The following is a 24,953-nucleotide window of genomic DNA, read 5'->3' as shown; positions in this document are numbered from 1 at the left end:
GGTCCGCATATGAGTACTTATCTTAACATACATGTTTGCTGTGGGGAGGCAGACACGAAGATGCTGACAAGGGAACAACATATTTGAATCTGCTCCACAGCTCCCTCAACAAAGACCTCAATGAAGGATACTTTTAGTGCTAATGTTAGGTACGATGTGAATTCAAAGGCTCACCAGCTTCCTACCCTCCTACTTCCCTCTGGGAAGACGCTGTTTAAAGCACCTTTAATAGGAAACCACTGCCTTAAGGAATCAGGTCTTACTCACTTTTTAATCTCCTAGAGAAGTTAGCTTAGTACCTTAAAAAGAGCAGACAATCAATAAATGTTAATTCAGAGAATGAATGAAAAAAAAATGAAGGGATGAGGAACAATTTCAAAGTTAAACACGAAGACTTTTAAAAGCAAAACAGTATATTCAAGATAGTACAGTGACTTAAACCTTTTTATAGTAAAACTTAACTAAGTAAAAAATATAAAATATTTGGCAGCAGAGACTTTGCAGTATCTATAGTGAGGATTTCAAAGTCAGACAATATAAGCAGTAGGTCTCACATGAGACTGGGAAGACAGCAACAATAAGGGGGAGATGTATGGACTCTGGGATGACAGAGTAATCAAAAAATGAGAGCACCAAAACTTGCTCCTCTTTGGATAAGCAGTTGATCAGAAAACAGACAACTACAGGAGAAGAAAGTTCTCCATTAAAAGGAAAAATGCGCAAAATGAAAAAACGAATTGCAAAAGACAGACTTCTTTGAACAATCTTTGTAAGAGCTGGCCTCATACACAACAATTTGTGCATAAAATAAAACTGTTCAGAGGGGCTTGTCTGGTCTTTAGCAACACGGCATAACTTATCTGACCACCGCTGCTTTGCATGACACATGCACATATGATTATTTTTTAGACAACTGGCATAGTTATTATGAAATCTAAATTACAATGCATGAATTTAAATATTATTTTCTATTCTGAGGACATCCAGGTGGGCTCTCAGGAGAAGTAATGAATCAGAAGATAGAAAGCTATTTTTAATATTTGCAAGCACTGAGAATATATTTGTGCTTTGTTATTCTGTTTTCTACCTCATTTCAGTTTCTTTGTTATTCTTTCAAAGCAATCTTTTCGGGAAAAAAGGCATTATGCAAATTTAGCATCAAGAGATATTACATCACCTCATTAGGCAACATCCTGGTAGGTTTCAGGAGTTATTTAAAATAAAACTCATTCCATTCTTTCCTTTTCCTTCCCAGGGGTAAATCTACTATCAGTCTTGAATTTAATCTATCTGGCTACAAATTAATTGTACTAGTCTCTAGTCATTGTCATTTATAGTTCTTGTGTTATTTTTATTATCACAAGATAGCTTTCCAGTGGAGCTCCATGCAAACACATGGCTTGCCTTTCATATTTTCAGTGAAAGCACACAGATAGATAATAAGGTTTATTCACCCCAATGGTTTCTCCATCTTAGTAGTGTTTGTTATCACAGAAGCTTCCAGGGAGTACATGTTTTCATTTGTCAAAAGACTTTTTTTTTGCTGAGCAAGTATTTCTTCATTTTCACAGTCAATTCCAAACTGGAAGTCTAATATGAAGAAAATGATCAAAATATCTATAAAAGCTACTAAGAAATAAAGTACTATATCTGCATATTCCATTTGATCTCCATGGGGAGCCAAAATTCAAGTTTCCTAGCAATGAATGTAAACATCTCGATCAATGTCATTCCCTCCTACTCCAGAACTGAACAAAACATCATTAAGAATTTAGTTATATGTAGGACACATCTTTAAGTCTGCCCAGTTTTCCTTTTCTTTGTCTCTCCTATCCTTTGGAAAGGAAATTCAGTTATCCATGTGCAATAATACAGCATTAGAAACATTTTTTCTGACAAAAAGATAGGATTGGAAAGGACTTAAGAAATCATCTATTGTCTTAGGTTGTCAGTATTGGGGTCTTGCGGAGGTGTTCCTGAAGAATTTTGAAAATAAGATTGGCTTCTGAGTTTAAATAAAATATCAACATTTAAAGGATTGGAACAAAATTATTACAAAGAGTATAAATGGATTGCAGGCTAGCACGACTTCACTGTAACCTGATTGCGTGTATTAGCAAAGCTAAATAATACAGCAGTGGTCTCCAAGTTTTTGGCACCAGGGATTGGCTGCATGGAACACAATTGTTCCACGGACTGGAGTGGGAAGGGATAGTTTCATGATGATTCGCGTTCATTACATTCATTGTGCACCTCATTTCTATTATCTACTCCTCCTCAGGTCATCAGGCTCCTAGAGGTTGGGAACTCCTCAGATCCTAGAGGTTGGGAACCCCTGTAATAAAGGACAGGGTCAGAAGAAGCTGGAAAGATAGGTCAGTATGGAGGCAAAAGCATGGTGAGAAATATGAGCTTTATATCATACTAAACTCAACATTGAAAAAACTAAGACCATGGCATCCAGTCCCAACATTTCATGGCAAATAGATGGGGATAAAGTGGAAGTGGTGGCAGATTTTATTTTCTTGGGCTCCAAAATCATTGAAGATGGTGACTAAAGTCATGAAATCAAAAGGCGCTTACTCCTTGGAAGAAGAGCTATGACAAACCTAGACAGTGTATTAAAAAGCAGAAGCATTACCTTGCCTACAAAGGTCTGTCTAGTTACAGCTATGGTTTTTCCAGTAGTCATGTATGGATGTGAGAGTTGAACCATAAAGAAGTCTGAGCGCCACAGAATTGATGCTTTTGAATTGTGATGCTTGAGAAGACTCTTGAGAGTCCCTTCCACTGCAACGAGCTCAAACCAGTCAATCCTAAAGGAAATCAACCTTGAATATTCATTGGAAGGACTGATGCTGAAGTTGAGGCTCCAAAACTTTGGCCCCCTATGCAAAGAGATGATTTATTGGAAAAGACTCTGATGCTGGGAACAATGGAAGGCAGGAGAAGAGGATGAGATGGTTGGATGGCATCACAACTCAATGGACATGAGTTTGGACAGACTCTGGGAGATAGTGAAGGACAGAGGATCCTGGTCCAGTCCATGGGGTTGAGAAGATTCAGACACAACTGAGTGGCTGAACAACAGTGTAAGGAAGAGAGCTCCATGGTCCAAAGATAGTCTATTCTCTTTAACTCTCAAATCATAATTTCTTCCTCCTGCTCTGGTTCCATGCTCGAGAAGCAGTTGTCTGATTCTAATTTGGCTCCTCACATGGCAACCCTCCATGGGGAAGTTTGGCAGGGCAGAGAACACAAGTGTCCAGTAACTTGAGCATTACATTTTTCATTACAAATCGATCCACTGGCATCCCAATTTACAACTTGGCTCTCCATGTACCTTTCCAGCATCGAATGTGCTGGCCACTCCATCCTACCCCATCAGCAGTCAATCTTCTAGCTGTAAATTAATATAATTGCATTTTGATTGCAGATCTCAATCCCACAGACTCTGATTATATTTGAGATCAAACTAGAGAGTGCAGATAAATCAAGTTCTATCACAAGAATCTGACTTTGAATCGCAGAAAACTCATTAAGGTAATGTCAGATATCTTGAGAGACAGCCTTCATGACTTCTCTGTGTGATCTAATTTCAGCTCCCAGAATTTGATGGAACAAGCTAAGTTTCTTTTCCTTCCTGAAACTTCTATGCATAGGCAAGCATTTCATCTATAGTATCCTAAGAAGCTGCTTCAGATAAAATCTCCACTGAATCCTTTCTAATATAAATGAAACTCAGTTTCTTTGTTTTTCTACTTTCTCATTAAAAATGAAATTTCCAAGACTATTCAATATTATTTTTATTTTCTCAAGGACTTCTTTTTTATCGACTTTTCAAACCAGGGTTTCCTGCATTGCAGGCAGATTCTTTACTGTCTGAGTCACCAGGAAAGCCCTTCTCCTACATACTGTTGCTGCTGCTAAGTCGCTTCAATCGTGTTCGACTCTGTGTGACCCCATACATGGCAGCCCACCAGGCTCCCCCGTCCCTGGGATTCTCCAGGCAAGAACACTGGAGTGGGTTGCCATTTCCTTCTCCAATGCATGAACGTGAATAGTGAAAGGGAAGTTGCTCAGTCGTGTCCGACTCTTTGCGACCCCATGGACTGCAGCCTACCAGGCTCCTCCATCCATGGGATTTTCCAGGCAAGAGTACTGGAGTGGGTTGCCATTGCCTTCTCCACTTCTCCTACATATATAACTCCAATTATATTTCTCCTCTTCAGATCATTTGTGCTTTCTTTCTCTGCAACATGCCTACACATGTTTTATACATTTTGCCTGAGCTACATACACTGTCCCTATCTTAAGGTGATACTGAAGAGTTGCTCAGTCATGTCTGACTCTTTGCGACACCATGGACTATATAGTCCAGGGGATTCTCCAGGCCAGAATACTGGAGTGGGTAGCCTTTCCCTTCTCCAGGGGATCTTCCCAACCCGGGGATTGAACCCAAGTCTCCCACATTGCAGGCAGATTCTTTACCAGCTGAGCCACAAAGGAAGCCCAAGAATACTGGAGTGGGTAGCCTATCCCTTCTCCAGTGGAAATACTCAAGACAGGATAATAGCTATTTTGAGTGGTAGTAGAAAAACTGATTTAAAATTTGGGAGTTATGTATTCTTATCCCAGATGATTTTAAATCTTATATTTGGTCTACACTATGTTAGATATTTATCTCTCATATTTGACCAAAGCCTACTCCTCCCCACTGAATATATCTCTGTTTTTGCTAGAACACTCTAGCTTCAGCTATATAGTACGAAGTTATGCTTAGTTTTAATTCTTCCACCTCTGTCACTTTAATCTTACGTTCACTTACAGTTATCAATTTAGTAAATTATAGCCATCTTTTAGCTATCTCCAGCCTGATTATTTTCCCCACAAGTGCTGTTTTCAACTTTAATAGCAGACACCTATCCCATATAAGAAATTTGATTCGTTTGCATTTCAAATAAGTTCCATATATTGTTAGTTTTCAAGCAGTCTGTTACATATGGTACAGAAGCCTATCAGAAATCATCAGTTTCTCATTTGAGGGACAGTTTGATGCAGGCATTCAAGTTGACTAGGTTATTTTAGAACCACGGAGGCTTTGTGTGTGTGTGTGTGTGTGTGTGTGTGTGTGTGTGTGCATGCATTCAAGTGTACTATTTATGTATTTAAAACACATATAGATACATTACATTATTATACAGACATGCACTGGTACAACCCAATGGATGAAGAAACGTGTGTGTGTGTGTGTGTGTGTGTGTGTGTGTATATATATGTATGTGTGTATATATATATATATATATATATATATAGTTGTAGTGGGTGCTTTGCTTAATCTGAAAAGTATCTATTTCAAGATTGGAAAGAAGAGGAATAATAAATTGCCAAAGGATGGAAGGAGGAAGACGCCAACATCATTGATTATCTTGTCATTTCAACATCATTTTTAGAGTACATTTTTAGATATTGGTTACTCATATCTAAAAAATAATGCTAAAATAATAAAAATAAGAATGCTAAAATAATCCAAATATTCATCTTAAAATCATCTACACTATTCCTTTGCCACTTTTCCTACCTTTGTTAGTTTGTATAACATATGGGTGTGCAGTGATTCCCAAATTCAGACCCTCTGTGACAGTCTTCAAGACCTCTGTGCAATGACTAGTCACTTGGGAAGAACACATTTCTTCTCTGCTCAGCATTATTTCATTAATACTTCCATTTTTACATGAAAACCTTTTACATTATTCTATCAATTCTCTTTGTGCAAACTCCTGACTGGTTAATAGAGCTAAATCCTCTGTCTGCTCATGGTTATATACTAAGCTTCATTTGATGGACCTCATAATACCAATTCTCGTGACCTTGTTGCCCTGATCACCTTACCATTTTGATGTTTTGACATGAAACAAGAGAAAAACTTTTACTTTCTAGATCCCTTTACATGTATTCTTCAAAGAAGAAAGATACCTTGATCTTAACATTGGGGCTAACTAGATTAATATGATTTTATAAAAATTATAAGATACTAAAAGTATAATCAATGGTCTGGCTGGACATAACTGCAGAGTGGGCTGCTAGCTCTAGTTATTTTTCCTTGTTCCCTCTGGCTTCACTCTCCCTCCTGTTACTTAGTGTGGAATCACCTCCCCTGGTCCTCTCTTACTAAGATTGAACTGAGGGTCATTTTATTATTTTGACAGAAAACAATTCCCTATCTTCAGAGGACAAATCTGTATATCTCTGGGGGTTGACTATTCTGCTCATGCCAGTGTCCTAGGGCACACCCTCAGTCCCTGCCCACCCACTGGCAGGCTTGGTCATCTCTGTCTCTCCTCATTCTAATAGGGATTCTGAGCAATCTGTCAACAACAAATTAATAAAAGAACACAGTGTCAGGCAGGTCATGTGTTTTAGGCTTAGGAATATGAGTTTATTCTGCAAAGATAAAAAGAAAGGAAATGTCAACATATTGTTTTCATATCTTATGTCTGAAAAAACGTGGATAACCTTTTGCAACATTTTTGTATTTCATCAATATACAATTCGCCTGTTCTATTTGAAACACTTTGATATTAAAAACATGAAAGTCAAGTGCTCTATAGAAAGACAGCCCTGTTTTTCTTTCTTTTGTGTAAGACCTTTTTCAATACAGTTCCAAACAAATTGTCATCTAAACTATATTATTTTAATATACTTGTCAGATCCAAATCAGAGATATTGAAAATAAAAAGGTAGGATTTCAAGATGAAGGTTTTGCAGCTCTTATAGATGTCTCTTTTGGCCTACTGCTTAACAAAAATGCTTCCGCCTTCATCTTTAATTATGCTAAAAGCACCCCGTAATGCTGCAATCTAGAAAAAATTGAAAAATTCATAATCAATTAGTATATCAGTGGCCCCATTTTATTTTTATCTTTCCTTCTCTCTCCCCTATCTCTCTCCCTTTCCCCTACCATTTATCCTTTCCTTCCCTTCCCCTCTGCCTTTAAACTTTTTGGTAGAAAAATACATGATTTCTAGAGGTATGTAGGCCAAGATTTTAATCTTGGTTTGGACTTTCATCATCATATTTACCCTTTTTCCTCTGGTGAGTTAATTAACACCTCTGAAGTTAAGTTTCTTCAGTTATAAAATGGAAACAGTGACATATACAAAGTTTTGGGGGCAGAAGACTAAATGAGTCAATACATGTAAATGACCATGGTAAATGCTCAATACGAATGCCATTTCACTTCCATTTATGTCATTATCTAATTTGGAGATAATTCTTTTTAAGTATTATTCATCCAACCATGTAGGTAACAATATATTTAGCCTGAACTCCAGATCCAATACTAAGAGAAAAAAGAATCATCATTTTAAGAAAATTTAAGATATCAGGTTATGGTCAAAGAGGCTGTGGCATTCCTTGTCAATTAATAGCTTGCAACAATTATTCACCATCATAAAAACTACCAGTTGCTGGTTTTGGCGAATAATATGCAAACACAACAGGGTAATAGAAACCAGCTGCTATTTGAGTGACATAGTATTTTAGAGAAGCTTTGTCACTCACTGGTGGGAAAATACATACAGACTTAGAAATAAAACTTATCTATTATTTCATTCATATGTAGTTTCAGAAAAATTAGTTCTTTTAATTTCATTTCTCTGAACTTCTTCAACATTACCTTTACTTTAAGGTAATGGGATTTGATTCAATTGTGAGTAAACGACAAGACTGCAAAATAATGTAGAAAGGGTGATAGAAGTATGCTGCAGCTTTTAAGGTTATGGATACAGAATGTTCTTACTTGGACCAGTGGAGATGCTTCCTCTAGGCAGAAGTCCAAGTGGTAAATGAGTTTATAATGCCATATCCCCTATGGATACATGACAACTTGGTTGAAATGTGAAACAGAAGTACCTACAGTTCTTTTTTTTCCTAAAACTACACAGAGAACAGGAAAATTGTTTCTTTGACTTATCATCCTGACTAAAGTTGACCTATTTGATTAATTTAAGTTGTTATTGCTATAACTGTATAAATTGATACTTCATTTGGCATTTTGATTCCAAGATTAAATGTACCCTCATTAAACATGGAGAGAGATGAGAATGAAATGTTCCTCGACACCTCTAACAGGTCAATCTTACCTGTCTATGATGACATAGAGAGGCACACATTGTGCAGCTGAGGGCATAAGCCACTGATACTCTAGAATGTCTCACTTGTTCACTTAAAAAATAATCTTCGCTGGCTGTGATAATTTATGTATCAGCTTAGCTAGGCTAAGGTGCCCAGGCATTCAACTAAACCCTAGTTATGCCATGTAGGTATTTTATAGAAATCATTAAAGTCTGTTATCAACTGACTACATAAAAGAAGTTTGCTAGATAACCTGGACTGGCTGATTCTATCAGGTGAAAGAGCTTAGAACAAAGCTGAGTCTTCCCTGGAGATAGTCTATCTGTGGATAGCAGATTCACCTCCTCATTGAGACTTCCAGTCTGCCTCCCCTGACGATGCCTAACTTTAGACTTACTAGCCAGGTCCTACTGTTATGTAAACCCATCTCTTCCAGTAAGTCTCTGAAATATGTATTTTTACTTTTTGTTTCTCTGGTTGAACTTGGACTGGCAGACTGGACAACAGAACTCGAAACCCTTATCTCCTATTCATAAGCTTCTCTAAGTAATTCCTGACCTTCCCTTCAGATGTAAGCTTTGTAAACAAAGGAGGAGGAATTCACTAATGAAAATACACAATGTTAATTTGACTATTTCTTGTTGGACCTATGCTATAATATATAAGATTTTAAAAATCTAAAAAAAAAAAAAAGAAAATACACAAGTCAAAAAATTTTAAACTATTATGAATTCTAAATTTATTCAATCTTTCATCCAAGATGTACCATTAAAATCCCTTCAAAATCTATGTCATACAAAATGACTTGCTTTCATTACTAAATCATTTCAGTCTATATTTTAAGGAAAATATTACCTTAAAAACTGTCATCTTTGTCTTCCTTGTATTCTCACAGCATTCAGCAAAGTATTTTGTATTCAGTGAATGTTTGCTGAATACATGACCAATTCCTCAATAATACTCTAGATACTTTCAAGATATTTTTATAGTAAAACTCTCTTTTTCTCCATATCTTGTTTAAGACGAGTATTTTGAATGGAGCTGGAGGAATCAGGCTCCCTGACCTCAGACACTATGACAAAGCTACCACAAAGTTCATAGCAACACTATTTACAATAAACAAGACATGGAAACAACTTAAGTGTCTATTGACAAATGAATGGATAAAGAAAATGTGGTATATATACCAGTGGAATATTATTTAATCATAAAAAAACAATGAATAATGCCATTTGCAGCACCATGAATGGACTTAGAGATTATCATATTAAGTGAAGTAAATCAGACAAAGACAAATATAATATCATTTATATTGGAGATGATATAAATGAACTTATTTACAAAACAGAAATAGAGTCACAGACATAGAAAACAAATTTATCATTATCAAAACGGATAGTGGGGGTAGGGATGGAAGAGATAAACTATGAGGTTGGAATCGACTCATACACACAAGTATATATAAAATAGATAATCAACAAGAATCTACTGTATAGCACAGGGAAATATCTTGTAACAATCTATAATGGAAAAGAATGTGAAAAAGAATATATATGTGTGTATAACTGAACCACTTTGCCGTACACCCAAAACTAATAAAATATTGTAAATTAACTATACATTAGCTAAAATGATTAATAAAACCATAATTTATAAAATTTAACCAATTAGGTTTATTCTCACTGTATGTTATTAAAATGGATAATTTTAAAGACAGTATACAATGAAAAAGCTTATGATTTAAGTATATGAAGAGATAATTCTCAAATTTTAAGTGATATAGGATAATTTCAAAGTTCTCATTCATTTCTATATTTATTAAAAATGAAGCTAAATGCAGCTGTGTGTGTGTGAAGTTACACACACATAAGGACTCACAAAGTAAAAATGGCAAGAATAAAAACAATCTTTATGAAGTTATAGAATGTTCTTCAAAATCTCACCTTAAAGTTCAAAATGTTGGCAACTTGAAATGAGCATATTTTTAGTGGAAGCCAGACAAGCTACCCTCAGTAAATCTGACCTTAAGATTAATTTTTTAATCAGAAATATTAGACTTGACCAAAGACCCTTTAACAAAGAGTATTTCTAATCATAAACAGAAAAAGTAAAGGCAAAGAGAGAAAATGTTCTTTCATGGTGGTTGAAGAGATGGGGTGAGTTCCGATAATACTGCATGTTCACACTTTCTTAATGTGTCAGAATAAAAAGGTTTATAATAGAATAGATTTGCTTTTGAACTCCAGCTTGTGCACTTCCTGCTGTAGTAACATTCAGTGAGTTTATTCAGCTCTCTGGGTCTTGTTTTTTGCAAAACAGAGAAAATAAAACCTACTTTGCATAACTTGGAGAGTTAAATGGGATATAATGTCTATAATAGTATTGGCCAATAGAATTTAATGGAAATCTCCACCCTTTCCTTCTTCTCCTTTCTCAGAGCAGGTGTTTATTCTTTGCGAGGCAAATTCCATACTCTTTCTTTTTCTCCTGGGACCTATGACATGCCTTTCCCGTCATATCTTTAACTGCATCCTCTCCTTTGCCTCAATGGCACTCGACTCCAGTACTCTTGCCTGGAAAATCCCATGGATGGAGGAGCCTGGTGGGCTGCAGTCCATGGCGTCGCTAAGAGTCGGACACGACTGAGCGACTTCACTTTCACTTTTCACTTTTTACTTTCATGCATTGGAGAAGGAAATGGCAACCCGCTCCAGTGTTCTTGCCTGGAGAATCCCAGGGACAGGGGAGCCTGGTGGGCTTCCGTCTATGGGGTCGCACAGAGTCGGACACGACTGAAGTGACTTAGCAGCAGCTCCTTTGCCTCCCACATTTAAAAACCAACTCATAACTCCCTTATTCTTAAAAACCCCAAACCCTTGCTTGGGCTCTGCCTTCCAATTAAGCAGTACTTCTGTATTTAGTCATCCCTTTACCACGGAAATTTTTAAAAACTTTCATTTGCTCTTTCCTTTTCCCATTTATTCTTCAGCAGCTCCACTCACCAGACAACACAGACATGAAACTCCAGTGGCCTCACTACAGCCAAAGCCAGGGGCTGGCTTCCTTTATGATGTTTTCTCACTGACCATATCTAAGTTCTCTTGTTTTTGTTTTTAACTTGTTGATTGTTAGAACACACATTTTCTTTGGCTTCCCCATTTTAAGGCTTTTCTAATTTGATTCTCTTTCTACTGCTCTGATCACTTTTGAGTCTGTATAGTTAGCAGCATCCTCTCCTTGAATCACTTTTGCAAACTAGCGTTTTCTTTCTATCGCTTTCCTGCTCCTTCCATAACTTCTTTGAGTCATCTTGTGAAGGCTTTACAACTTTCCTAGTCATTCACTTAACCGTTATTCCTGGGAACATGGGAAGACCATTTTCCCTCCCATAAAGTCACTCTGCGTATATGCAATCACAGATCCTGTTCATTCTACCATCTAAATTAAAAAAAAAAAATTCCTCTTAATTCCCAGTGAACCTCCTAGTCAGCCAGTCTCACCTGTACTTCTGTGACACTGTGCAAGACGATCTCATCACACAAACTCTGCCCTTCTTGGATTCTATCCTCCATGTCACAGCCAGAATTCCCCTACTTACAACGATTCCCTTTGCCCTTCCAGTGAAACCTTTAGCATCACACAGAGACTCTGGACTGATCTCAGCCTCTTTTCCTCTCTTTCTCTCTTACCCTAGGTTCTCTGCTGCAGCCATTCTGACCTCTCTCATTTCCTTCCAAGTACTGTGTTTTGACCTGCATCTCAGAATAGTACCCATTCTCACATCTCAAATCAAGAAGTCCCCCTGCCATTTTTTTCTTAGTTAACATGTATGAATCCTTCACATCTCAGTCTACACATCATAATCCCTGATACACAAGAAACAAAACATATTTGTGGACTGATTATCTCACCCATTATTCCAGCTGAGACTGATCAACTCCTATCCACATTGCTGAAAGAGGCTTCTACTTTTCCCTGTGGTCACTCAGTCTCTTTTAACTACAGGATTCTCTAACGAAGATGCTAGTTGCCTGGGTTATTTGGCAAAACTAATACAATTATGTAAAGTTTAAAAAAAAAAAAAAGAACATTGCTAGATTTAATTTTCTATTTTACCTTTTAGTTATTACAATTTTCTTTGCCTGTTTCATTTAATTGTATCCTCCAATCTCAGTACAATTATTTAACACATGATTAATTAGAAAAATGATTAATCTTTTGATTAACATACTGACTAGTCACAATAAATCTCATTCATGGAAACACCAATCTTTAGTTGCAGTTGAGTGATGTTTTATCTATGTTGTTTCAAAAGTTAAACATCATAGTTTCTTACAATGCATATCACAAACAGAAATTTCACTTTGGAGAAGACTCGTGAAAGTCCCTTGGATGTCAAGGTGATCAAACAATCCCAAAGGAAACTAACCCTGAATATTCACTGGAAGGACTGGTGAAGCTGAAGTGTCAATACTTTGGCCACCTGGTGCAAGAGCCGACTCATTGGAAAAGACACTGATGCTGGGAAAGACTGAAGGCAAAATGAGAAGGGAGCTTCAGAGGATGAGACGGTTGGATGGCATCACCAATTCAATGGACATGAGTTTGAGCAAACTCCAAGAAACACTGAAGGACAGAGAAACCTGGTGTGCTGCAGTTCATGGCGTCACAAAGAGTCAGACACAACTTGGCAACTGAACAACAGCAACAACCAAACTTTAGAGTTTTTTCTAAAAATAGGTTATAACTTACAAAGATAGAGTCATGTTCTTGTCTTTTATGTGTATCTCTGTTAGTTGCTCAGTCATGTCTGACTCTTTGAGACTCCTTGGACTATAACTTGCCAGGCTCCTCTGTCCATGGAATTCTCCAGGCAAGAATACTGGAGTGAGTTGCCATTTCCTTCTCCAGGGAAAATTCCTGATCCAGGGATCGTACCTGGGTCTCCGAAATTGCAGGTGGATTGTTTTTTGCTGAGGCATCAGGGAAGCCCTTTCTTGTGCTTCAGATGACACGAAATCACAGAGTAGTAACACTAAAGTATACTGAATTTTATGCAGCTTACTTTACAGGCAAAAATTGTGAACGTAACTCCTTTCCAATAGATACAAAATCTAATAGTAAACTATTCAGAAGGATGAATAATTTATATTTCTTCTTTCTAAAAAATAAAGTGTAGAACTCTGACTGATGAGAACAAAACTACAATACACAGTGAAAAGAAATGAGCACTGGGAACTGATGAAAACAACACTAAATACAGTCATAAAAATAGAAAAAGAACATCAACTTTATATCTCTATAATTAAATAAATATTTACATATGTAGGGAATACTTTAGCAGAAAATGCTATATTAGAAAGTTTAACTTTTGCAAAATAAGTACAGGACAACAGTGCATCCTAGATACACAGGTAAGCCTTTAAAATCAGGCTAATAGGTTTTGTCCAAATAGAGAGAAATATTTTTGCCATCTAAAAGCATTAGGATTGTTGACTAAGACGACTCATGTGGTAACTAATGAAACTTCTTCTGGTGTCTAATTTATCAAATTTAACTCCTGAGATACCTATTTTCAGAAGTAGATTTCATTGTTTAAAGATTTCTGCCTTTTGTTAAGTACAGATATCAGTATATTTGCAGTTCTAGGCATATAAATACAAAACATATTGACATCCTTGTAGTTTTGGATAGCTATGAATATATATTTTTTCTGTATGGGTAGAGTTTACTTATAATTTCAAATTGGTATGAAATAAAAGAACTTTGTCTTGTTTCTATGTCTTTTGTAAAGTTGATTAAGCACAACTGAATTAATAGCTACATTGCAAGAATAGGTATGACCATAAAGAATGGCAAAAGCATTATTTTAAAGTTGATTCTTTTTAAAATTTTTGTAGTAATAGAAAGAAGCGATAACATTGCAAGTCATATATTAGTATTCTTGTAAAAGTTGTGAAAGACCATTAATGAGTAAATCTACATTTGTTAGCTAATGGTTAGATACAACCAAACATTTATCAAAATAAAATTGAGGTCCATATACATACAAAATCAACTGTTTATCATAAGTATCACTGGAAATTATAGAGCCCCAGATGAACACTTGAAGAAAAGGCTCTTAAAACCAAGAATAACATTTTAAGTGCAAAGCTATTACAAACCCATTTGATATTCATTTTAATTGCCTCAACTATAATGAATATACTTTGTATTCAAACAGATGTCACAAGTACTACTGCAGAAGTTCCAATATAATTCAGCCTTAGTTAAGAACAAGTAAATGGATACTTAAAATGGAATGTTACCAGAAGGAAGGAAAAAACCAATTACAGCAAACATCAGCTCCTTAAAATAGCAAATTAAAGATTTGTATTAAATTGTGTTCTTTTATACTTGGACATATGCAGAATACAGTAACACAGGAAAACTTGCTATATCAACCACTTCTTTTCCTTGCCTCAGCTGTCTACTGATTAATAAGCCTGGAAAATAGAAATTGGGATGTGAAGAATGACTAAGAAGAGTAGGCTGAAATTGACTTTACAACATTTAGTCTATGAATAGGATTTTTAAACTGCCACTATGCCAATTTATTCTAGCTGGAGGAACAGGTAGCTATGTATGCCATTTTATTTCCATTGGTCAGACAGTTCTAATATTCCCTTTAATCTTCTTCCACACAGAGGACTAACACCTTAAAATCCAAATTTTATCCTCATGCCATAAATTAAAGATGGCAGTTTTCAATACAGAGTTTACAGAATGACCCATGGATATTTGTTAAAAGCAGACATTTCTGTGCCCTGACCAAGTTCTACTGACTCAAAATCATTGGAATCCCCATTGTGACGAGCGACCTGAAAACTCCGAAGCTCTTACTTGTTTAAAAACAACTGCCTGAATATCGGATGAAGTAATATTTAAAACAATGTAACTTTCATTTCATTCCAGTCAGCAAACATTTATTAACTACCAATTCTACGTGAGTAAAACCTGATACATGGAGGGTATCCCCTAAGGCAAGAAGCATATGATAATATTTTCAAGGTATAGTTTATAAAGTACAATGATAATCTGCAAATGTTTGGAAACACAAAGAAAATAGTGTGCTTACTGTGCAGATTAACAATTCATTATTTCAATTTGGTAGTTCTTCTTCTGAAAAGGTGTATGGATGTTGGACAGAAGTGTGTTTAGCTTATTATTAGAAAACATACCTGACGTGGTGCTTAAATGCAGATTTAGCCCATGTTTCCTGATGGTCTTGGACATCCTGCATTTTCAAAAGGAGGGTAACAAGTGTGAGAGGCTTCTTGGTGGCTAGGGGAAGGGAAGGAAGGCACTATAAGGCCAGAGGCTCTAAAAGTACATTTCTTCCCTTAACTCCAGCCCAATTCCCATGCTGCCTGAACTGAACTGTTCAGTTCAGTCGCTCAGTTGTATCTGACTCTTCGCAACCCCATGAATCGCAGCACGCCAGGCCTCCCTGTCCATCACCAACTCCCGGAGTTCACTCAGACTCACGTCCATCGAGTCAGTGATGCCATCCAGCCATCTCATCCTCTGGCGTCCCCTTCTCCTCCTGCCCCCAATCCCTCCCAGCATCAGAGTCTTTTCCAATGAGTCAATTCTTCGCATGAGGTGGCCAAAGTACTGGAGTTTCAGCTTTAGCATCATTCCTTCCAAAGAAATCCCAGGGCTGATCTTCAGAATGGACTGGTTGGATCTTCTTGCAGTCCAAGGGACTCTCAAGAGTCTTCTCCAACACCACAGTTCCAAAGCATCAATTCTTTGGCACTCAGCCTTCTTCACAGTCCAACTCTCACATCCATACATGACCACAGGAAAAACCATAGCCTTGAGTAGACGGCCCTTTGTTGGCAAAGTGATATCTCTGCTTTTCAATATGCTATCTAGGTTGGTCATAACTTTGCTTCCAAGGAGTAAGCGTCTTTTAATTTCGTGGCTGCAGTCACCACCTGCAGTGATTTTGGAGCCCAGAAAAATAAAGTCTGACATTGTTTCCACTGTTTCCCCATCTATTTCCCATGAAGTGATGGGATCAGATGCCATGATCTTTGTTTTCTGAATGTTGAGCTTTAAGCCAACTTTTTCACTCTCCACTTTTACTTTCATCAAGAGGCTTTTAGTTCCACTTCACTTTCTGCCATAAGGGTGGTGTCATCTGCATATCTGAGGTTATTGATATTTCTCCCAGCAATCTTGATTTCAGCTTGTGCTTCTTCCAATCCAGTGTTTCTCATGATGTACTCTGCATATAAGTTAAATAAGTAGGGTGACAATATACAGCCTTGACATACTCCTTTTCCTATTTGGAACCAGTCTGTTGTTCCATGTCCAGTTCTAACTGTTGCTTCCTGACCTGCATACACGTTTCTCAAGAGGCAGGTCAGGTGTTCTGGTATTCCCATCACTTTCAGAATTTTCCACAGTTTATTGTGATCCACACAGTCAAAGGCTTTGGAATAGTCAATAAAGCAGAAATAGATGTTTTTCTGGAACTCTCTTGCTTTTTCGATGATCCAGCAGATGTTGGCAATTTGATCTCTGGTTCCTCTGCCTGTTCTAAAACCAGCTTGAACATCAGGAAGTTCACGGTTCACGTATTGCTGAAGCCTGGCTTGGAGAATTTTGAGCATGACTTTACTATCATGTGAGATGAGTGCAATTCTGCGGTAGTTTGAGCATTCTTTTGGCATTGCCTTTCTTTGGGACTGGAATGAAAACTGACCTTTTCCAGTCCTGTGGCCACTGCTAAGTTTTCCAAATTTGCTGGCATATTGAGTGCAGCACTTTCACAGCATCATCTTTCAGGATTTGAAATAGCTCAACTGGAATTCCATCACCTCCACTAGCTTTGTTCGTAGTGATGCTTTCTAAGGCCCACTTGACTTCACACTCCAGGATGTCTTAGTCAGCAGTTTTCCCTCAGCTCTGTCCCTTCCAGGACTGGAGTCTTTGGAATGAACTTCAACAGGCACTCTCCCTCATGAAACTGAGTGCAGACAAGCTGATGTGACTCATTCATTGTGCCCAGTGCCCTGGGTTTTCTCAATCCTTGGTTGACATTTCCCAGCACTGGAAGCAGAATCCAGTTAAAAATAATAATAATAAATAAAAGACTGTGACAGGTGAAGGTAGACAGAAAAACAGTTGTAGGAATTTAAAGGGGTTTCATGACACACAGTCATGGTTCTTAGAGTGATCTCTGGATCGGCTGTTTCACCACCACCTGGGAATTCACTGTACTAGTCTGCTCAGGCTGCCATAGCAAAATACCAGCAAATCATTGGCTTAAAAAAATCGACATTTATTTTCCTGCAGTTCTGGAGGCTGTAGGTGTAATATCAAGGTGCTGCCAGTTTGGTTTCTGGTGAGAGCTCTCTTCTTGGCTCTTCCTCTTTTTATAAACCACCAGTCCAATCAGATTAGGAACCCAGTCTTAAAACCTCATTTAATCTTAATTATCTCCTAAAAGCCCTATCTCAAATAAAGTCATATTAGGGATTAGGATATCAACATGTGAATGTTGGGCGACACAATTCAGTCCATAGCACTTAGTACAAACGAAAATTCTGGAGCCCACCTGACACCTATTGAGTCAGAATTTCAGGGAATGGAGCCCTGCCATTTGTATTTTATTAATCCCTCCTGGTTATTTGCATGCATGCTAAAACCTGAGAAGTCCAGGCCATCAGGGAAAATTGCCAGCATTTCATTTACTTTCCTTCACGGGTGTCTCCCGTTTTTACTTTCAATCTTATTTCTTACGGCTCTTCGACATGAACTCTGCTTCTGCTAAACCATTTCTCATCATGGCCTGAAGGGTCTTTCGTATTCTGTCTTCCTGACTCTTGTTTACCCACCACAAATTGCCTTTCAACATCTTTAATAAAGCATCACTTCAACATCGCAGCCTCTGTCAAGTCTTCTTTCTCTAAATAGCAGAAGCACTAATTGTCTGAACCAATCCTTTTCATATTTTACAGATTTTAATTTCTTACAATTCCTAGGTTATACTTGTCTGTAATGTACAAGGCTTTATACATAAAAGCACTGTAATCTTCAAAACAGTATATATAGTTCTGCTTATAACTATTCTCTTTAAGCAACTCCCTGCAACACTGGCCCAATACAACGATTTAGGGCATAAAACAGCCCATTGGTTTCTGACATAATGCTACTTCCAAACTTGTTTAATAATTTAAAAATAATCAATATACTATTTGCTATTTATTAAGTCCTTAAGTGCATTAAGACTTATAATAAGCCCTGAGTACATGATCTCATTAAATTTTCACAATCACTTTGAAATAGGATCCCTATTTGACTGAAAGACATTGGAAACTGAGGCAGAGGGGTTCAATGAACCCCAAAGTCACGAAGCCAGGATGAAAAGTGTGAGCCTGTTTCTCTGACTCAAAGCATATGCTTTATTGCTACTATTTTATACTATAGATGGAGAGATTAGGTTGCTGTCAAGATATTGAATTTACTGCCAAGAATCCCAAAGTATATGTCTCTTGTGGTAAAGACATTTCCAATACATCCTTTATAAATTCTCCAATTTTCTTTAGCCCCAACACATACATATAAATCCTTAAGCATTGTTAAAATAAGCCATCATGGAAAAAATACAAACAAACAAACAACAACAACAACAACAAAGGCAGACTTCCTGAGACCAACAGATACTATTAAATGACTACAGACAATGAAGAGCTCTAAATTCTATCACTATTCTATATGCTATTTACCTGCAGACAGCCTTTGGAATTCTTTCATCTGTACATTAAAGACAGCTGAAGAACTCAAAGGGAATTACTTGAAAGTTCACAAGGAACTCCCACAGACTTTTGCCCAAAGCAAATACTGATAATTATGCACTAGAAGCATTCACACACATACACGTATGCATATAAAACTGAAAAACGCTAAGAAACAATGGATTTTTTTTTTTTAACAAAAACTGTATGTTCTTAACTTCCTTCTCCAGAAAACAAACCAAGGGGGTCTATTCTTTCACAGCTGCCTGCACTTTGAAGACTGGCCTGTTCAGATAATAAGCCACACCTGTTGGATTGTTAAGGTAATTCCAAACACCAGCCGAGATAGTAATTAAAAGTAACGTTCCATTTTCAGCCTACCTGGGGTGTTCAACAACCTCGACATCTTGCAGAAATAGGAGACATACTGCTCACAGTACTCGGCGCTGCTGGTGATGGCGCTGATCTGGTCCATGGAGGCGCTGTATATGAGCTGTGTTACCGAGTATTTTTCTGGGTTGTAGCCCACCACCGTCGTCTGCATCTGCAAATCGTGAGACACGATGGTCCATACTTTGTCCTCTGTGGGGAGAAAAAGGGCAGGACGATGGGTCATTAGTGTGCAAGTGCAGCTTCAAAAGTCAGAAAATAACGGAGCTGCACTTTTCACTGGTTGTTTTCTATGAACAGATATAGAACAGAGTTAAGGGTTCAGTTCAGTTGCTCAGTCGTGTCCGACTCTTTGCGACCCCATGGACTGCAGCACGCCAGGCTTCCCTGTCCATCACCAGCTTCCAGAGCTTGTTCAAACTCATGTCCATTGACTCGGTGATGCCATCCAACCATCTCATCCTCTGCCGTCCCCTTCTCCTCCTGCCTTCAATCTTTGCATTAATCTTTAAGGATAGTAATCGTTAAAATAACCCTCCTCACACCTAAGTTCTGTGTATATCGACAAAGTAGAAAAGTAATATTTCTTTTATTAAAACCAAACGCAATTTATCTTCTTAAAACAAACAGCCTGAGTATCTGGTGGGATGCTCTAAAACCTGCAGCATTGGACATGAGGCTACTGTGTTCCAATGCCTTCCCAACACGATAAACCTTCATTCCTCCTGTAGAACAATCTCTACTCCCTCCTAAATGAGCTACATGCTTTCTAGCCTCTGGAGCTTTGTTTGCTGTAATCAGAATACGCATCCTCATCTTGTCAACAAACGTTCTTCTCACCCTGACCTTTCAGGTAAAATTAGACACTGCCTGCTCTGTTATTGAAATGCCCTATACATGTGGAATGATGCAAATCAGTAATTATCTTGGTGTTTTGAACTCTGAAAATTTCAATATGTGAAAAGGAGAAGCATCTAGAAGATTAATGAGATTAAATTAAAATTCTACCAAGTTATGCATTTGAATTAGAAGCATCACTATGAAGCTATGATGATGTTGTTGTCTTTTAAAAATATGCCCTAGTTCTTTCCACTGAAAAAACTCTCCAACAAGGACCAGCTTCTGGCAACAACAGTTGTCATTACTCAATACCGTTTTCCATTAAGAGAAAACTAGGATCCTGGAGAAATGTCTGATTACATGACTGGAGATGGCTAAGAGAAGTCTGGAACATGCTGTCACTTCAGAAACAAACTATTGGAGACAAAGTGTGGTTCAAAAATTCTCCAAGGCCAAAAAAAAAAAAATTAACATCAATAAGAATTTCCTGCAATAAATTAAAATGCATCAAATATATTTAATCCCATGAGTTCACAAAAATGAAATGTTTAAATTTTGGAATGTGTTATGTAACTAATTCATAATTTTGAAAACTGGTAAATAAAGGCAAAGAATCCAGCATTTAGTTTACCTTAGTTATATGAATCTTAAAGTAACTAAATACTCCTTTTGTGGAAATATTTCAGCCCATAAACGAAGGCCAAATTATAAGAGTGTCATCATTTGGTAACTTCTAACAAGTTAGTAGGGTCTAAGTAGGATTATTTATGGCTGCAAATATAACCAACAAGTGAAACCAGAGATGTGTCCCTGGGGCTTTGGAGGTGGGGGCAGGTATACCGCACTACAGGTGAAGGGGTGTGGATAAAACTCAGACATGAATTTCATCAAGTTTATAGACCTACCTGCCAATTTCTAGAAAATAGAGGGGAAGGGGTAGATGTTAAATGGCACCAAACGGAAACAGCAACATCCACGTTGTGGAAAACTGTATACATCACACAATCCAGTCTTTCAACAGCCGAGGGATAAATTACAAAGGAGAACAGTGAGAGACACTCACACTCACACACAGAGTCAAAAAGACACAGACAGACAGAGAGCTTTAGATTGAGAGAAACATCCTGAACTTGCCCCTCTTGTGGTCTTCCTATTTCAGGAGATGGGAGCTCCATTCTCCCAGTTCTGGGAGAAAAGCCCCCTTCTTCCGCCTCCTCCTGCACCCTGTCAGTGACGTCCACGTGCTCCACCTTCAGTTATTATTCAGAATCTGGGCACTCCTCACCCTGTGCCCACGACTGCTATGGTCCAAGCCTGGGCCCCTCACTTGCACATCCCACAATGACCTTTAACCAGTCCCCTCTTCCTGACCTTGTCCCTTCATGTCTACCTTCAACAAACAGCCATGCTGAGATTTCAAGTACAAGTCAGCTTCTGACACAGCTGTGAGTCCTTACACGGTATCTGGTCTTATTCACAAAGTCCATTTCTTAGAGTAGCCAAAGGCCGGTGGAGGTCTGGCTCTTCCTTGCAGCCCTACTGCTTGTTCCTTTGGCTCTGATCACAAGGACCTCCTTTGTGTTCCTCAAACAGGTTAGGCAGGCTCCTCCTTGGAGACTCGCACTGGGGTCTTTCTTGCATCTACAGCCATCTTTGCTCAGACCCCCTCCTTCTCCAGCTCTGAGCTCCACTGATAATGTTTCCTTCCTGGAGTCCCACCCCCACCACAGCTGCTCTCCATCTACCTGCTCAGCTTTTTTTTTATCCATAGAATTTATCTCTATCTCCGGGCACATTCAAATTATTTTTTTTAAATATCTGTCTCCCTCCATGAGAAGGAAAGCAAGCAGGGATTCTTTTCAATGCTATATGCACCAAGCTTACAGTAATAATTGGCACATAGTAGGGCTTCAAATCCATTGGAGAAGGAAATGGCAACCCACTCCAGTCTTCTTGCCTAGAAATCCCATGGACAGAGTCTGAGTCTGGTGGGCTACTGTCCATGGGGTCACAAAGAGTTGGACACAACTTAGCAACTAAGCACAGGACTTCAAAAACATTAGTTGACTAGAAGAATGAACCAATAAAAATAAATAGAATACAAACATTTGATCTGAAAATAATAGGGGAAAAAGTGGAAGCAGTGACATTTTATTTTCGTGGGCTCCAAAATCACTGAGGATGGTGACTTCAGCAATGAAATCGAAAGACACATGCTCATTGGAAGTAAAGTTATGATAAATCTAGACAGCATATTAGAAAACAGAGACATCACTTTCCTGACAAAGGTCTGTATAGTCAAAGCTATAGTTTTTTCCAGTAGTCATGTAGAGATGTGAGAGTTGGAAAATAAGGAAGGCTGAATGCCAAAGAACTCATGCTTTGAAACCATGGTTCTAGAGAAGACTCTTGAGAGTCCCTTGGACAGCAAGGAGATCAAACCAGTCAATCCTAAAGAAAATCAACCCTGAATATTTATTCGAAGGACTGATGCTGAAGTTGAAGCTCCAATACTTTGGCCACCTGATGCAAAGAGCTGACTCATTGGAAAAGACCCTGATGCTGGAAAAGATTGAGGGCAGGCAGTAAAGAGGACAGCAGAGGATGAGATGGTTAGATAGCATCACTGAATCAATGGACATGAATTTGAGCAAATTTCAGGAGATAGTGAAGGACAGGGGAACATGGCATGCTGCATGCAGTCCATGGTGTTGCAAAGAGTTGGACAAGACTTAGTGACACAACAACAAAGGAAATTTTAAAAATCACTTTAGTTCAAGATCTGTGGAGACTACCCCAAGAGACTGTAGACAGGCCACTTCACCCCTCTGAGCCAGAATTTCCCTTCAGCTATTACAACATGCCTCTTTATCAGATGACTTTCCAGCTTGCTATTCTTAAATCAGTTAAAAGAAGTTCAATTATGGTGTCCTTGTAGTCATTTTCTATGGGATAATTAATTTTCCAGGCTTATCTTTGGGCTGATCAGAACTGTCTTCTTTGAGCTACTCTGATATGGCAAGAAAAGCCACAATATATTTTGGTATTTCTGTCACTTTCTGACATGACTCTGAAAACAAACTCATTTACATACAGACCTGCAGATTTACCTTCACATAATTAAAAATCCATTAATTGAATTAGGTAACTTCTATCTCTTTTCTGCTACAATCAGTCTGTGGCACAGAATTCTCAGATGTTTATCACCACTTACTTTTTCCTTTCTCCCTTCTTTTCTTCCTTTCTTTCTTTTTTTAAAATGAATCTTTACCAAGAGCCTTGTCCTGTAGCAGTGTCCTAACACTTGTGAGAACCAAGTGTTCTAACATTTTGGTCCTGGTGACTATTTGACTCTAAATTTTAGTTCCAGCCATGTCAGCCCACACACTTCATCATCAAAACCCTGTACATCATACCTTTATATTTGTTTTATAGCCTACTCATTCATTCAGCAAATATTATCATGTACCTGCTGCTAAGTTGCCTCAGTCGTGTCCAACTCTGTGTGACCCCATAGACGACAACCCACCAGGCTCTGCCGTCCCTGGGATTCTCCAGGCAAGAACACTGGAGTGGGTTGCCATTTCCTTCTCCAATATCATGTAACTATTATATGACAAATACAGATCTAGGCAGCAAAGAAAACGTAGCAAAAAAAAAGAAGCATTCGTACATTTTTTTGCAATTTACATTCTTACATTCTAGTATGGTAAAGAAAACAGATAAGCAAAATTAAAAGAATACATATACATATATATGCATGCTGCTGCTGCTGCTAAGTCGCCTCAGTCATGTCTAACTCTGTGTGACCCCATTTACAGCAGCCCACCAGGCTCCTCTGTCCACAGGATTCTCTAGACAAGAATACTGGAGTGGGTTGCCATTTCCTTCTCCAATATATATGCATATATATTATATACATATATTATTTATATATATGTACATATACATACGCACCACTTCCCAGGTGGTGCAAGCGGTAAAGAACCTGCCAACCAATGCAGCAGACTTAGGAGACGTGGGTTTGATCCCTGGGTCAGGAAGATCCCCTGGAGGAGGGCACAGCAATCCACTCCAGTATTTTTGCCTGGAGAATCCCATGGACAGAAGATCCAGGCAGGCTACAGTCCATAGGGCTGCAAAGAGTCAGACACAACTGAAGCGACTTAGCACAGCACACAGCACATATACATATATATGTATTCTTTTACATATATGTATTCTTTTACATATATCATCACCACTATTTGCCAGTGATAATGATGAGGAGAAAAACTGATTGAGAAGGGAAGGGTAGGCTGTGTGTATCGGGACTGTCCCCTGGAGAAGGAAATGGCAACCCACTCCAGTATTCTTGCCTGCTCAATTCCATGGAGAGGGGAAACTAGAGGGTTACTGTCTATGGGGTCCTAAAGAGTAGGGCATGACCTGAGCACGCATGCACACGTGCACGCCTGATGGGGACTGCATTTGTAAACACAGAGGAAACCATAAAGCCCTGAAAAAGTGACATTTGAATAAATAAGGTAGCTGTTCAGCAAGCCGTATTGATGTCTGGGGAAAACAAGACAGAGGGAATGAAAATATTCTAATTCTAGAATATTTCTCATGTCATTTAGGTATTCAAGGAGACTGGTGAGTGAGGAAGCGAGGAGCGGCAGAAATCGAAGGCAGGAATGTAACGAGGATGAGGGGATGGTGATCTTACAGTTAGATGGAAAGCCACTGGCTTTGGAAGGTTTGAAGCAAGTGAAAGTAGTTTGCTTTAACTTATTTTTGACACACTATTGTTTGCTT

At 38.2% G+C, this 24,953-nt stretch overlaps 1 protein-coding gene across 2 annotated transcripts in view; it reads right to left on the bottom strand.

Moving 5' to 3' along the window:
- The window catches only part of LOC129659633 (contactin-associated protein-like 2), a 648,365-nt gene extending 626,507 nt beyond the window's left edge, over positions 1-21,858 (bottom strand). The window contains exons 1-2 of one of the 2 annotated variants that reach the window (XM_055591213.1): positions 21,528-21,858; positions 19,308-19,508 (exon numbers count right to left, since the gene is read on the bottom strand). In XM_055591213.1, coding sequence (XP_055447188.1) covers positions 19,308-19,508; positions 21,528-21,540 — 214 coding nt within the window. In that variant the 5' untranslated portion in view covers positions 21,541-21,858. The remainder of the gene's footprint in view (positions 1-19,307; positions 19,509-21,527) is intronic. The other variant, XM_055591212.1, reaches the window with a different exon arrangement.
- Between the last annotated feature and the right edge of the window lie 3,095 nt (positions 21,859-24,953).

The sequence above is a fragment of the Bubalus kerabau genome, chromosome 8 (assembly GCF_029407905.1).
Source record: "Bubalus kerabau isolate K-KA32 ecotype Philippines breed swamp buffalo chromosome 8, PCC_UOA_SB_1v2, whole genome shotgun sequence".
NCBI classification, from domain to species: domain Eukaryota; kingdom Metazoa; phylum Chordata; class Mammalia; order Artiodactyla; family Bovidae; genus Bubalus; species Bubalus kerabau.
This window is presented reverse-complemented; position numbering and strand designations above follow the sequence as displayed.